A 16,084-nucleotide genomic window follows, 5' to 3' on the forward strand; every position below is an offset into this window, starting at 1 on the left:
AAACCAACCGGCCGGAAGATGTTGGAAACCGGCCCTCCCGATTGCAACAACCCTGCAAAGAGAACAAAGCAGCGAGAGAGAGCATAATTCAGAGATTTTCACCCCAAAACAGAGAGATCGAGCGCGGTTCGCGAGAGACAAACCAGCGCCTGCCCACTATGGGCGGATCACTGAAATTGCAACGTCTAATCAAAATATGATCCGAACGACTCAACAACACTATGTTTGAACACGTTAAAAAGAAAGTGTAATAGAACAGTTTTCAAATTTCTATTGAAAAATATCAGATTTCTCTAAATTTTCTCTAAAAAACAAACAATCTTTTCATAATAATTTCATGATTTGCACAATTCGTATAGCTGTAGCATCTGCAACCTTTGAAATCCTGCGTTGCCAATGGCGACCGTGTCCAAATTCCGTATTTGCTACGAAATTTTGGACACTTTCACCCGCTCGATCGGCCCATCGTGCAGCAGCCCAACGGGGTGGATGCAGCGCGATTACAATTCGGCAAGCAAAGGGACCGACGCGACCCCGACGTTCTCGCGACTCCGTCAGTTCACTTCGGATCGTATCGCCGGGTCCGTCTCGCGTGTGCCGCGGTCTGCTCGCGGTCAGTCTCATCTCATCCACGGCAACGTTTCGGTGCTGCTAGGGGATCGTCACGGGAATTTGGTGAAAAGTGAAGGTGTGTGTGTGTGTGTGTGTGTGGCGCGGGCGAGGAAGAGCATTTGATTATGGGTGTTCCTTTCTTTTTGTTTCCTTTTTGCCGACTTCCTATTTGGGGACAGTGTGGAGATCGTGCCACCATCGTCAACCACCAGAAAGAAGAATGATGTTCATTGTGCCAACAAAAAGTGCTCTTGTGTGTGTGTCTTTGTGGGGGGAAAGGGAGAGTTTTGCCTGGCACAGCACATCCCGCGACGTTAAGCCATCCTCATCCCGGGGCCCCCCTTGATAACCGGGCCGGGTGCGAGATCACCCAAGGCACACTGAAACCTCGCGCTGATGTTTGTGTTGATAAGCAAATGCTCCCAGCCACGAGGTCTGTAGGTGGACGAGGTGGAGAGGTAGGAGAGTGTGTCCGGGGGAGGAGAATTTTGCGTACTTCTCGCGATAGTAGCAACTGAACTGCGGTGGGATTCGCGCTGTAATTCGATGTAATTCTAACACAACTCGAGCGCGGTAATTTAATATCGCCGTCCGCCCCTCCTTCCCCCTGATCTTCAATCGACCGGCAAGATGTTGACACCGGATGAAGATGATCCAGTTTGTCAATCTACCCTAACCATCCCCCGGTGCACCCACACACCCTCTTTCGCAGCTCATCTCAAACAAACACCGCAGCATCTTGTCTCTTCTAGCTAACACACTCTCTCTCTTTCACTCTCATTCTCATTAGTTTCGACGGGTTTTGCATTAGAACATCCAAGTCCCATCGTGCTGCTTGCGCTCACTCTCCGTTCACAGTTGGCCGCGACCACTTGCGATTTTTGGTGGGAAAATTCGTTTCCGTCAATCGCCCGAATTTGCCATATTGGCAGGCAGAAAGGTCGGGCCTCCGCTTTTGTTTCGCTCTCCGATTTGTTTTGGCTTTGTTGCAAAGCCCCGGGAGAAGCAAGATGCACCGAGAGAGAGAGCAAGATATGCACCGCGTCTCTCCTCAGGTGGATGATGCGGGTCGGTGTCGTCCGTGTCCGACTTACCACCTATACCCGACTGCCCGCTGCTGCTGCTGCTGCTAGTGGGTAGTGGGCGAACCGATGTGCTCTCCGGATGTTACAGATAGATTGCGTGCCGCAGCCCAAAGCGAACAGTTTTCCCATCACCCTGACAATGGTTTTTTTTACATCATCATCTGTGTGTCTCTGTGTTTTCGTACACTCTGGGGACATCTCTCGTGTGCTTTCCGTTGTGCTTGTGTGTGTCTGCTCGCTCTAGTATGCTGTGACTTTCCAATCATTGTTTCGTTTGTTGTTGATTGCAGAAAACGCAACAGCAGCGACATTGAGCTGAAAATAAGTGAACCAGCAAGCTGTTTCTGAGTGTGTACGTGTGTGTGTGTTTTTTTCAATTTTGAATCATTGTTGGGATATTTGGTGTGTTGTGTTGCAAGTGAAAACATTGATTTAACCCCCCCCCCTTCCCCCCCCCCAAATAATTCCACGAGGAAAACAAACGATCGGAACATTGCGGCAGTGGGTGGGATGTATTAGGGAAATCAACAGTACACGGGAAGTGGTGTAAGGGGGGTGAAGAGTGCATCCGTCCAACGCGCACACACCTTGCAAAAAAAAAAACCAACAACAAAAAATGGAGCAAAACGCACAATACGGTGCGCGACGAAAAGTGAAACGAATGTTAACAAAAGAGCATTCACCAACCATCGGCTCAGAGAGGATTCGCCGGATCCGGATTCGTTCTGGTCGTAACACTCTTCACCCATTCCCTGCTGCTGTTGCTGCTGCACCGCCCCACCCCACGCCAAGAAACACTATTTTGCCCGCCCATTGCGTACCTGTCGCGCGACCTTGCAAACAACACACCACTCACCACAACCCCACCGTGGCATTTACCTTTTTTTGTTCGTGTTGCCCCCTCCGTTTGGTGATTTTGTTTTCCCTGCCTGCGGCTGACATGAATTTGTTGAGTGTGCGAGATTTTGTTGACAAAAGTGCAAGAATGCTGATGCAGCAGCAGCAGCAGCAGCAGTGCTTGTTTGTGTGCGTTTTGAGCTAAAATAATCGCGCGAATTGATCTTGTTTTGCTGGGAGGATCGTGCCTGTGTGTGTGTAAACATTGAGATCGCAGGGTAATAGTAAACATAAACTTTTACATATTTTGCAGTTCACAATAAGCGTATTGAACCGGTGTCGACCCGTCCTTGAAGTGTACACAAATATTATAGAATTAAACTTATAGCAAAGTGTTGACATCAGACCAGGAGGAAACCAGGCCCGAATGAGAGTTTAACCAACCAAAGGGTAGGATGAAGTCATCATTTTGTTTTATACATTTACTACCTTTTTTTACAAACTCATAGCAAACTTCAAAATCCACCATACAAATGAACAGAGCTTTTAAAAAGAGATAAGGGACATAACGACCATGTCTCCAACCGTGGCCAGGGTCCAAAAAAGGGACTCCCTCAGCATGCTCCTTGTGTGCCCAACTGCACGGCTTTCCACATGATTACATATTTATACAGCAATCGTCTACGATTTCGACCGAGAAGAGCAAGAAAAGGCACCGATTGGTTTAAATTACACAAATTTGCATACCCGATGATGTGCCGTCGGATCCGCGCCCGTGTTTTCCTGGATAGGGAAGAAGGGCACTCACTGTCTGTCTGTCCTCCAGCCGGCGATTTGCTCCGCGTCATTGTACATCGTCATTATTATTTGCTATCCATGTTGAAATGATAAAGCACCTAAACTTGGTACCCATGCTTGCTGGAATCTTTTATTCCCGGTGCGGAAGAATTGCTGCGCAAGACGACGGCATGAGCGCCACATTTCGATATGGTGCAATAGCAAACCCAGATGAGCTAGCTGTCCGCGGGGAAAAAAAACCCCCCACAGCTGCGTTGTGGGTTGGGTAGCATATGTTTTGAATTCAGTGCTCTTGTCCACATTGTTTTTTGTGCTTTTCCAAACATGCGACAATCACTCGGGGCACAGAGAGCGAGAACAATCTGCCCTTTTATGATTGTAATTTACACAAGCATTCCGTGCAGACCGAACTGACCACACGGTGGGCAGCACCGGTATTCGTGCTAGTGGACCATTTTGTCAATGCGAGGCGAGCATGAGCCAACAACCACCAACGAGCACAGGACGACGACAGTCCTTGACCACGCCAACCTGCGCAAAGGGTTCCAGTGCCCGCCGGGAGAAAGATTGTGAACTTTTCCTTCGGACCAATGTCACGACCAGCAGTCGTCGTTCAGATCTGGACCATTGGACTTTGAGTGGGGACGACCTGCAGCAACATTGCCAATTTGTATGCCACTGTTTCTGTGTGTGGGAGCATCTTGTATATCGGTAGATACCGTGCAATGGCATAAACACTTTTGCATAACATAATAACACTCTTTGCCAAGGTCATTTGGAATCATTGGAGTGTGATGGGACTGCTTCTTCTTCTTCTTTTTGCACTGACAATTGATTTTAATTGCACAAATCTTCCACCTCATTCCGGCCGGCAAGCCCCCAGCAGAGCAAAGTAAGGCGGTATGATAATAATAGCTGTTGGATGACGATGGTAATGCAAATACGCCCGTAGCCAATGCAGCTAAAGTGGTCCGGCATGATTATGATAATTTCCACGATTCGTGGGCCTATGGTGTGCGCAAAAAAAAAGCAGTATCTATCCGGACGTTTAACGCTCCAACGGCAACTGGCAGTTTACTGCTGTTGCACGTAGTTTTATGGTTTCTCCGAGTTTTCTGCCTGACAACGCCGCGCCATCAACGTCCTCGAGCTCGCGGGAAAGCTATTAGATTTTTATTTGAAAAACAACTCCTTTCAGCTGTCTCTGGAGCTGATGATGCTCTGGCTCTGGCACAACACCATAAGAGGGAAGATGTCGATAACAAAAGCGCTTCTCGCTGCCTTGCGACGATGATGGGACGATGATGACGATGATCGCCTAAGGCGATTAAATCCATCCTTCCTTCCCATTCATGCACCCGGTTTTATCCATCGCTCGCCATACCCTTAGCAAAACAAATCGCTCATCAACGAGTACTACAACCTACCTCCGCTGCCCAACAACACCATCGACATATCCAAACGCCCTTTAGCAAAGCATGGGGAGCAAGAAGACTGTACACAAGGCATCGCGCCGCGTACAGCAGGCAGCATCGCATCGCATCGCATCATTCGTGTAAACAAACACGGCAACGGGATGCTGTTGGATTTTCCATACACAACATCACATTTCTCCCAGCGATATCCCAGCCCATCGATCGAAGTCGGCGTGCCCGCCCAGCTCTTGGATGAAATGTAATACGAAAGGGCGAAACAAGAAGAAGCACAACAGGGCGCCCGCGCGCGCGCTATTTTCATCTAAATCACTTTCGCGTCCTTTCAGCTCTCTCGCGGTGCGCGGGCCCGGGCGCGCGTTCTTGGGTCTTGGGCCCGACTCCCGAGAATTAGTGACATTTTAGTTAAATTTCTGCTCCACTTCCCCTCAAGCGCGCCAAACTAATGCGAACAGCCAGCCAGTCTGTCTCTTATGTGCCAATTCCTCCCACCATCATCATCATCAAGCCGTCGGTACGGAATGAAAACTATTTATAACAACATTAGGAGAGCATCAAGTGTCGCATCAATTCCCGCGGCGCGGTCCCCGTACCACGAAGAACAGTGGCGGCGAAGGGAAATTAACTCAAGCAAGAAAGGAAGGATCCACGCGCCCGGTGCTGGTGGCAAACTTGTAAAGACTTTCTGCAAACTTGTTAAAGCGAATTATAGGGAAACGTTTAACTTGTTTGGAGGAGAGTTTCGTCCAAGCTTGGCAAACGCAAGCGGCTATTGATATCGGGTCCACCGAGCCAACTGTTTACCGATTGTTTAATGGCGTTTATTGCTTTACAGCCCCGTTGGTTTAGATTGTTTGAAAACTTATCATAGATGGCCGTACACTATGCCGCAGACAGGCCGACCAGCCAGCCAGTCTCCTACAGTCTGTTGTGTTGTTGCACACCAAAACCAACGCGGATCGATACTGGACACATTAATTGATCGATAATTTATAGCCCAACCACCCCTCCAAACGCAGACAAACATCCTGAAAACTTTCAATTCCACGCGATACATGCAATAAAATGGACGACTTCTGCTGCTACTGCTACTACTACCGTGCTGCGCCGTGGCAAGGTTGCTTTAGATTGCATCAAACTCCGCAATTGCACTCAAGCGTTGGTCCTCAAACAGGGGACCATGGAAGAGGAGGGGAGACAGGGGCGAAAGAGAAGAGGAGACACATGGCACATAGATAAGGCGGACGCATTTTTTAATTCAATTGTACCAACAACGTCTCAATTGCTGACATTGAGCTGTGCTGTGGGGACAATGTTGGTGTGGTGGAAGTAGCAGTAATCGTTGCCCAGGGAATTCCTGCCAGGCTGTTGTGTACACGGGCCACCGCACGGATTTTGCCGCATTGTGAAGTGTGTGCTTCCACCATCCTAACCAGGAGCGGTCAATGGGGAAAGAAAATGAAACAATTTTCAGACCAGAACAACAACCATACATATCATATCATGCGTACTTGGCTTAAATCAGAACGTCCTCTAGACATTAACAACTTCTTCCCTAACGGTTTGCTGTGTGCTGTGTGTGTTGGGCACAAACCTAAACACACCTTGGTTGGGGGGGGGTTTGTGTGAAGAATAAGAGGAGTAAAAAATCAACGCCAACGGGCGCCGGAATTGGTGCTGTCCGCAACACTTCGCAGCAAAACTGCCGCGCGAGGACTGACCTCGTCCGGAAGCCAAGTCACCAACACCGTCACGCATTATGCTCTGCGGTATTGTTGCCGAAACACTCGTAAATCTTGATTCCGGACTTGTCACACACGTCACCCGGTGTGGTTGTGTGCGACGTCCGGTTCAAAGCCTGGTACTTTGCTTTCCATTTGTGTTGTTGTTGTGCCGTCTTCTTATCTTACTCGGGCGGTCACTTACTCACTTACCTTACCCTTGCAGGCCGACCCCTGCTTGCTTGGGAACTTTGCCGGTCGTCAAATCAACTCCTCGACCCATTGAATGAGGGGGGGGGGGAGAAGGAGCGTCACAACGAGGTATTGATTCTAATTTGAAGGCATGCCCTTTCTCCTCGCCGGCCACGACGAACCTTTTCGCTATCTTGTGCTACAGCTATGCGACAGTGTGTCAGTAAGCCTTGCCTTATCGCGTACTCGCGACCTCTCCGGGGGTATCGTATCGCCTACTTTGCCGAGGCAGTTTTGGGCAAATGAAACATTAAAAAGACAGCAGGCACGCGCGCTCGCCTACTGGATGTGCTAAAAATATATTAAAAACACATCCATCTTGATTGAGACGTCCAGTTCCTGGGCTGCAGGACTTACATAAGCCTCGCAGGGTATGGACATTGCTTTGCTGGTTATGTTTACGACAGCTGTCTACACCCGGGGCCCCGGGAGGACACCGCTGTGCCATCCTGTGGGATTTAAAGTTCCTTGTACATTACGCAAAAAGCTTGTTTCTCCAAATGGATTTTCCATTTTCATCGCAGGTTAGGCGGCTTTTCGTCAATGGCGAAAAAGGACATCGCCCGACACACATACTACACACACACACACACCCGCACACACACCTGGCACCCCGGGAGCGCCTTCTCTTCACCTGGCTCTCGTTGAATATCGATTTCAAATAAAACCAATTTTATACCCACTACAGAGCCAGCAACCCGCCGGAGCATATTGCTGTTGTGAACCCCCTCCCCACATCTCTCGTCGCAAGCCCGTGTTTTCCATTGCGTTTCCGTAAACCTTCCTGGACCGCGCCCTATCCCCCGGGGTTGTTGGGTGTAAAGCATGAAGGTCCGATGAAGTTTTGTTTGTAGCCCACCACAGCCAGCACGGTCGTTCGCTCGTAACCTCTCCACTCAGCACAACGAAAGCAAATGAGCCGCTGCTATGAGTGTTGTTACATGTATTCTATGGCGCGATAGTGGGAAAACTTGCATAGGAACGAAGCGGGAAAAGAGGTGAAGAGAAAGGCTTTCACCCACAGCAGCAATCAAAGTGTGATTGAATCGCAATTGATTTTAATCAAGGTTGTTTAATTAAGCATATTATTTGATGGTTGCAGGAGCGAGCTTTGCCGCAGCGTGTTGGAGGCGGTTGGGTTTTTGGGAGATTTGTAAAAATATTTACGTGTAATTAGAAAAGGTTGGGAAAAGCTGTGTCCTAAAGGGTGCCGAATAAGCTGTTAAATATGTATGAACATATTTAACAGCTTATTCCTGGTAAAGGCACCGCCATTACCCATGGCACACAGCACATACAGAGCACAACTTCAACTTTTCTGCTTCACCAAATAAACAATACCACTGCACACACACACACATACATACATACCTTCCCATCCACCTTCTCGGGACGGAAGAAGAATCAATACGCCCCAGTCTTGAACTTCCTTGCTCGATTCCAACGACCGACAAAACAAACTTTGCGGCCCGTATTGTCTTGAACTCGAACAACCTTGAACCTTGGGATTATGTTATGGACGATTAGCGACACTGGAGCGACACCGAGGCAGTGCGGTTGGGAGTTGGGAGGTTGGGATTGGGTTGCATGTTGGGAAAACTGCCAATCCACTCCTCTATCCATCCTTTCGGAACGTTGCTATTTGTTATTGAAAATCGACCATTTTTCCATTAACTAATCAATCATTTACGGTGTGTAATAGGATAGGGCCATGAAAGTATCACTTTCCAGTGCCATCATAATCGATCAGGATACTCCAAAAGCCCTTATGAGCTCGTTCGTCCGGTGTACGGTGTGATCCTCTTGAAGAACCCTTTATTCGGTGCTTCCCTTTTCGGCACAAGGACCTCAAAGACCCCATAGGGAGATAGAGAGCGAAGAAGAGAGAGAGAGGGATAATGCTCAACAAAGAAACCTGAGGGTCTTTCGGGGGCTTTGGGACCACCATCGACGGTCTAATGGATTCATTTCTGGAAGCGGGACGAATCAATAAAAATGTGAAATTATTTAGCACCCTATTCTCTGAGGCGGCTGACGGGGGCGAGCAGACACACACGCGGGCTGAGAACATGATAATTGACTTAATTCGCGCCCCAACTCACCCCTCTCAGGGTGCTCCATAGTGGGCGCGTGATGGCATGGAAAGATTGAATGTAAAGCTAACTACTTGGGAAACACAGAGTCTTCCGCAAGTTCTTCACAACTATGGCGTGATAAAACGTAGCTTTATACCAACTCCACGTGCGAATGGGAGTTAAACTGTTTTCGCTCCACGGGTCCACCGCTCTACCGCTCTACTCCACTACTCTGACCCATTGATGATCCAAGCCCAGCCGAGCGTCAGCGTCATCCGTCCTCGGGTTCGTTTGATCGATTAAACGCCAAAGCCCACCCAACACGGATATGCGTCCGGGGAGGATATCGGTGTCCTTTCGAGGTTTGATACACTCTACTCCGGTGTAAGGAAATTTCATTAAAAGAAACACGCAAACTTAGTAGGCCTCTTGTCTCTTGTCGTCTGCATTCCAGTTGGAACGGAAAACGGAAACAAAGCAACGCACAGCCCAAAACGTGATCACGGCCCCCATCGGAGGGGTAACTAATCCGCGACGAAGTAGCTTAAATTAACACTTTTTGCTCGCTTTGACTCGCGCCTTCGCCTTCCAGCACAGAGTGCTGGAGCTATTTATATCCTTTGTCAAATATTAAATGCACAAACATGAACCTGCCAATCAAGGAGGCGAGGAGGAGGCTAGCTTTGGATTAGAATGCACACGCTTTGTGTGCCCTTGTTTCCATAGCACTTACGCACACACACACACTATCGTTCCGGGGTTAACAAAGCAATTCACCCTGCGTGGATAGTGTTGTGTTGTCTACCGCGAACGAGTTGGCGGGCGATATTTATAAAGCACATAATTGATTTATAATCTTAGCACTGTGCTAATCTGCACGATCCCATTCCGCCCATGTCCATGTCGATGTCAATCACGTTCCGATGATGTTGGCTGGATCACAAGATCGTCGAGGAATTTTCCATTTACTTTAAAGTTCCCGTTTTTCCCTTTCTTCCTTTTCTTGCAGATAGATTGAGACAAATGGAGCAATAAGCTCTGGGAGTCGGAAAGGCATCATGTTCTGCTGCAACACGCTTCTCGCACCGGTCAGCATAATATCCGTGCTCAGCAGCGATCTTCCAAATTAAAAGATGTATAAGTAAGTATTAATTAGTTTGCCCCATCCTGCTCGCTTGCTGTGTGTGTTTCCATGGAAACGATAAAAACGGCACTCGACCCTCGGGGAGATGAGCAATGATTTGATTCGAATTTTGATTGGCTAACGGCGCTTCACGGGCGACTGCTACGGGACGCTCGTATAATGGGCCTTTGTGCGTCCTGGCTAATTAGTGCTGCTGCTGCTGCTGCTTCTTCTTCCTATCGAAATGATGGACAATTCCGGCCGCTGGATCAAATATTTATCCTGCGCTTAATTACATGGAGTGACCGAACCCACGCAGACACGAATCCTAATAAAACACGCGCCTCCATTTTTTTCCTCTTATTCCATTTTCTTGCAGTGGAACAAGGCATTCTAGCATCAGCTGTACCGACGCCAAAGACTCCAATCTACCAGCGCTACACAACCGCCCTCCAGAATGACCCCCGGTGTTCGCAAGAGGTAAGCTCCCCGGCCAGACATAGCGACGACACCCAAACCTTCCCCCGAAAACCGCCATACCGCCACTTTTGTGCATTGTGTGCTTGTGTCCGTGAACGACATCCATCAATCATTCGGGGGCGCGTGCCACGAGTCATCCACATCTTGACACACCATCACACACCTACCCTCGCATCGAGATTGAGGGGGGGTTGATTATTAATTTCCAAACAAAGCGCCACTAACGGGCAACCGTCCGGTGTGGTGATACGATCGCCACCCGGTGTCCAGAGTCGAATGGTGGCGTTAACTGCGCTCATCAAGGGCCCTTCTCGAGAAAGGGGGGGGGGGTCCTCTGCTCACCATCACACCACCACGCGAGACAAACGCAAAAAGGAAGAGAGCAGCTACTTATCGGATCAAATAATGTCTAACGAGTTACTTCCGCTAGGGTGCTCTGCTCGCCATCACGTACAGTGATGAGGTATTGCTTCCGGAAGCGTGCCGCCAGCGCGATGCTTTTGCACAGAGTGCCAGCACCCTTAATTTCCCAACACCTTGCAGGCCATTAGGCTTACGCGACGCACCTCACGGCACGCCAAGATTGTGTGACTGCATTGCGTAATGTGTGTGTGTGTGTGCGGTCGGTGAGTGCGTTTATCATCGGCCCACTTTACTCAAGCCGCCAGCCACACTAGCCAGTTTGGAAAAAGAAAGGAAGAAAAGTCATCGCGAGTGCAGAACCCGCTGTTGAAGGTGCCATTAGTTTTACATGGGTTTTTCCACTCCTTGCACAGAGTCATCAACTGTACGGAATGGTGAGGTCTGGAAGAAAGCTCCTAAGTAGAAGTAATGGCGTTACCATACATGCCGGTTTGCCGGTGTATTTACAACACCCCGGGTAAGCAAAGCAGCAATGTAAGGAGTACAGAAAACCATGAAAGTGTAAGCCGAGACATGAAGAAAAGACCCCAACCATAATTCTTACGCGGTGACCTCAACTGAGAGAGCTGATCTGCCTGTTTTCAGCTCATATTTATTCCTCACTAGCAGCAGGCATAAAATATCGTAAAACCCGAGCGCCGCCCACGTTAACAGCAACCTCTTCGCCCCACAATACTCCACACAAAAGTTGATTGGCCTGAATCCAGTATGAGCTCCAGCGTCTGGCGGCGGTGGTGACTTTTGTTGTCAGGAGGTCCCCCCAAGGTTTTTACTACTTGCGGTGCTCTTTTTGGAGCTTTGGATTAAAGCATTCTTTCTTTCTTTTTGCTGTCACCTTCCTCAACGTGCCTCGTGCCTTTTTGGGGGCATTTTTGGGGTGAATTTGAGCTCATGCTATGAATATTTACAACGCCCCCTTGCTGCGCGCAATGAGAGAAAGTGGTATAATGCCAACACAACTGCTAGCATTCTTGCTGCATAATTACCCAGCGGCTCCCGGTCCCGTGTTTGCCGAACGATTAGGAATGTAAACGCGTTCGTAAATTTCTGGAACGGAGCAATTCTAGCAGAGGGGATGTAGGGGAATTTTGTTTTCGTTTGAATAAGCTTGTTATCATTTCAGCTGATGGAAGCTGTTCAACTCTACCCAATTGTGAACATCAAATAGGTTCACATTGGTAAAATTCCTCTTCAACCATTCAATTACTGCGCCGTCAAAATCACAAACACACACACACATTAAATATTCCTTTTTCTGCCACCAATTCCAACACCTTCAGTCATCAATCAGTCATCGATAAACACATGGTTCCCTTCCTCTCATTCCACCGTTAGTAAGGATACTAACCCATGTCCATGATCCTGGGCCCAAACAAGAAGAACGATAGGATGTGTATTAATGTCGTTTAAAAATTTACCCTTCATTCGCTCTTTCTCTTTCTCTCTTCCCCATTTCCTAATTGATCCGTCCACCGGATGTGTGCTACCGGCTTGTTGGGGTTGTGCTGCATAAATGGCTGCTTTCCCTCTGCCCCCATCCGCTGGGTAGGTAGCGCTGGGCAGACGCATCGGCCTGTACCGGTTCTGTGGCGATATCGGACGAGGCAACTTCTCGCGTGTCAAGCTCGCCGTTCATCAATTAACCAAAGGTGATTATTTCATTTGTAGTTTTCTTCCCCGCCTCTTCGCGACTTCCCCCGGACGGTCGGGCGCGATGAAGCGCCCCGATATGGGCGTTCTTCCATTCCAATACAGTACCTTCCTTCCATCACACACACACATAATATAACGAGGATCATTAACTCCCGCCATGGAAAGGGAAGATGGGATGGAAGGACGTTTGAAAGCAAAAAAGAGGGGAAAGAATAATGAAAACGTCCCGGGAAGAGCGCCATAATTGAGATATAACATGAAAGGAACGGATTTCCCGAGCGCTCTTTTCACGTGTGGTTTCTTTCTCTTCCCACTTTCTTTAACATGCCGGAACATGTCTCAATTTGCGCGTGCACGGTGACACTGCAGATAAAGTCGCTATCAAGGTAGTGGACACCAGTCGTTTAGATGCTAAGGCGCTGCGCATGTTGTCGCGCGAAGTCAGCACGCTCGAGTGTGTCTATCATCCATTTATTCTAAGGTAAGTCCTTCCTTCCTTCCTTCCTTCCTTCCTTCCTTCCTGCCGCAGTCCTAGTGGAGTAGGGTGGTTTACTGATGTGCATTTCGCTTTTCTGCTCTGCTCCCCCCAAAGACTGTTTGAAGTGATAGAAACATTGGGAAAGATTCATCTCATCAGCGAATGGGTACAAGGCGGCGAACTGTACAATCGCATCACGGAGGTTGGCCCGCTCAAGGAACCACACGCTGCACTGCTTTTCCAACAACTGCTACTGGCTGTGAAGCATCTGGTAGGATTCAGCGAAGGATGCAGAGTCCCGCGTTGCACGGTGATCGTTGAGTCCGAAATTAACGGGTGCTCTTGTCTCTTTACAGCATAGTTTAGGTTTTGTGCATCGTGATATCAAGGCGGAGAATGTGCTGCTCGTGAGCGAAGAGCGCATCAAGCTGGCGGACTTTGGCTTTAGCACGCAGCTGGTAAACGGTCCCTGGCAGCATTTGGACACGTTCTGCGGTTCGCCCCCGTACGCCGCACCGGAGCTGTTCAGTGACGACCACTACATTGGCGGTCCGGTCGATATCTGGGCGCTCGGCATACTGCTCTACTTTATGCTGGAGGGCAGCATGCCCTTCAAGGCACCGACCGTTCCACTGCTGCGGACGGCCGTGCTCAAGGGCGAGTTTGTCATCTCGACCAGCCTGAGTGTACCGTGCTGTCGCGTTATTCGTAAGTATCTTGGGCAAGAGTGTCCTACCGGTAGCTAATAGCCGTGTGCTTTGCATTTCCAGAGCGCATCCTAGTGCATACACCATCCCGAAGGCCTACGATCGAACAGCTGCTCGACTGCCAATGGTTCCGGTACGCGCAGGATCATGCCGGTCGTCTGGGACGATCGTCGAACCAACCCCAAACCACCGTCGGCCAAACTCGTAACCCCAACAATGTTCCTAGACGGAGGCGAAAAAAGTTGTTCTGGTTTTTCCCCTCGCCTCGCGATCGCCTTTCCTCGCCCGACTCCACAACCTCCAGTCGTGATAACAACCTTAGTGCTGCCAACAACAATCAGCATCACCGTCATCATCACCATCACCACCAGCACAACTCCCAACGGCACCAGCCCATGTCCTCGTCCACCAAGTCATCGTCCTCGCGGGACGAGCGGCTGGTGGCCAACCCGCCGGAGATTCCCAACCTGCGCACGATCGCTTGCAGCACCAAGCGGGCCGCCAGCGTGCTGGAGGAAAACTATCTCCATCCGCTCAAGCCGGACCCGGCGGCTGGTGCGCCCGGCGAGGGGGCGGACACCGGCACGCTCGTTACCGAGCACCACCTGCATCATTCCCATTTTATCAAGGATCTATCCAACGATGTGTCAAATAATAATATTGTTAACAGTAACGCTAATGGTACGAATAACTATACGAATCAGCTCACCAACGATGCGACCGGCGGAGCTAACGGGAGCCGTAAGGAGAGCTCGGCTGCTAGCCAGGAGCGGAAGCCGCGTCGCTTTTCCTTCGGCCGCTCGCTCAAGAAGCGCATCGGACCGATGGAGTTAGTGTCGGCGGAAAGCCTCACCGGGCCGGACGGTGGGGTGCGGCCTCCGCGTGCAGTGGATCTGCGCGAAAAGCTACATCGAACGATCGACGAGGAGCACGGCCGGTTCGTGATGTACCCGACGACGGCCGTTTCGTCCGAGGGCAATCGGCATCTGCACCCGCTCGAGACGGAAACGCGCCGGCTTATGAAAGTGCTCGGCATTACCGGCGACATGATAGCGCGTGCGGTGACGAACGGACCGCGCAGTGACATTATCGGCGTGTACCGGATCGTCATGCACCGGTTGCAGCGTGAGCAAACCAACGCTCGGCTAGCGTCGACCAATGGGGGCGCGTACGAGTTTCTCGAGCTGAAATCAATCAACGGCACGACGACGTCCGGCTGCAGCTCGGGACGGAGCGGACCGAACAATGGCGCAGGGCGCAGCACTGCCAACAGTCGGCGACATATCGATCAGAACCGGGGAAGAATCTGTGCCATTCTTTAAACACACAAAGCGCTACGGGGCGAAAGGGGGACCTCATGTCCGGGGTCTAACGTGCACGCGTTACCACACTTTCCTCCATCATGTGATAATCCTCGTGGGATTAATTGGAAGCGGGAAGTTCGAACACTGACCACTGATGTTACTAACCTAATCGCCGTGTCTAATGTGTGTGTGTGCCCTTCCCTGCCGTGGAATGTGGAGGAACACGTGCTCGGTGTGTGTGCCCCTGCAGCGGTGACTACCGCACTAGACCACAAACCGTAGAAGATAGAAGTCATATTTTTAGAAGAAAATAACGTTGTTAACTGTTAGTTCTAGTGTACGTCCTGTGGTAGCTTAACCGGCGGTCAGAAGACCGCCCCTCCGCCCCGCTTCAAAGATTACCCGTCGCAGCCAAACCGCGGTAAACGATCTCGGTGTCTCTCTTTCTCCCACCCCGAGATGTGTATGTGCGGCGGGAGAGTGTAAGGGAAGCAGCTTAAAAGTTTTATAAAAAACCCCCAAACAAACAAAATACCAAATCAAACAACATCTTTGCAAAGACAACAAACCAACCTTACCTATATGCAAACTCGATGTGCCGAGAACCGACCTCAGGTCTCGGTGGAGCATGGCCAATCGCACGGACTGTGCCCTTGTGTAGCTTTAATATATTTATTTGTGTTCCCAAAACCCCGATCTAAACCTTCGCGGCATGTTTTTAGGTAAACACAGAAAAGACATCGTGCTATTGTTCCGAAAAATCTAAACGCAAAATGCGCTGACGGGGCGCGCGTTTTGCGTATTAAGTTACTTGTGTCTGTTGATTTTATTTCTACAAACGGATGATCAAATCATACTAAAGCTGTACCATTATGCAACATTGAACGTGGTAAAATAAGGTCAAACCAGAAACAAATATACATCTATTACAAACATTACAAGCGGCATTTGTCTTTTATTTTTTTGTGATATATTTGTATGAAAACGTGGAATTTAGACGGGCGGCCATGCTGTGGATAAAAAAATCATTCTGCAGAGGTATTAGATTATTGCATACCTTGAAAACCCATATTGTTTAACGCAAATTGTCCATAGAAAGCCGT

General features: G+C 49.5%; 1 protein-coding gene across 9 annotated transcripts; it reads left to right on the forward strand.

The window, feature by feature from the left end:
- The first annotated feature begins 536 nt into the window (after positions 1–536).
- On the forward strand, positions 537–15,871 carry LOC121596040 (probable serine/threonine-protein kinase MARK-A). 9 transcript variants are annotated; one of them, XM_041920612.1, is made up of 10 exons: positions 537–688; positions 1,988–2,049; positions 2,848–2,984; positions 9,823–9,954; positions 10,316–10,416; positions 12,389–12,488; positions 12,862–12,973; positions 13,085–13,241; positions 13,327–13,678; positions 13,741–15,871. In XM_041920612.1, coding segments are annotated over exons 4-10 (2,082 nt in total). In that variant the 5' UTR covers positions 537–688; positions 1,988–2,049; positions 2,848–2,984; positions 9,823–9,953; the 3' UTR covers positions 15,000–15,871. The 9 variants fall into 9 exon arrangements, with proteins under 9 accessions (XP_041776546.1, XP_041776544.1, XP_041776548.1 ...); XM_041920610.1 differs by lacking the exon at positions 1,988–2,049; XM_041920614.1 differs by lacking the exon at positions 1,988–2,049 and having other exon boundaries at positions 9,827–9,954.
- Positions 15,872–16,084: the final 213 nt, after the last annotated feature.

This window comes from Anopheles merus, chromosome 3R, assembly GCF_017562075.2.
Source record: "Anopheles merus strain MAF chromosome 3R, AmerM5.1, whole genome shotgun sequence".
Classification (NCBI taxonomy): Eukaryota; Metazoa; Arthropoda; class Insecta; order Diptera; family Culicidae; genus Anopheles; species Anopheles merus.

Coding starts and splice junctions, on each gene's coding strand:
- LOC121596040 (XM_041920612.1), top strand. Junction 12,489..12,861: donor CGTTCATCAATTAACCAAAG/GTGATTATTTCA, acceptor GTGACACTGCAG/ATAAAGTCGCTATCAAGGTA. Junction 13,679..13,740: donor ACCGTGCTGTCGCGTTATTC/GTAAGTATCTTG, acceptor TTGCATTTCCAG/AGCGCATCCTAGTGCATACA.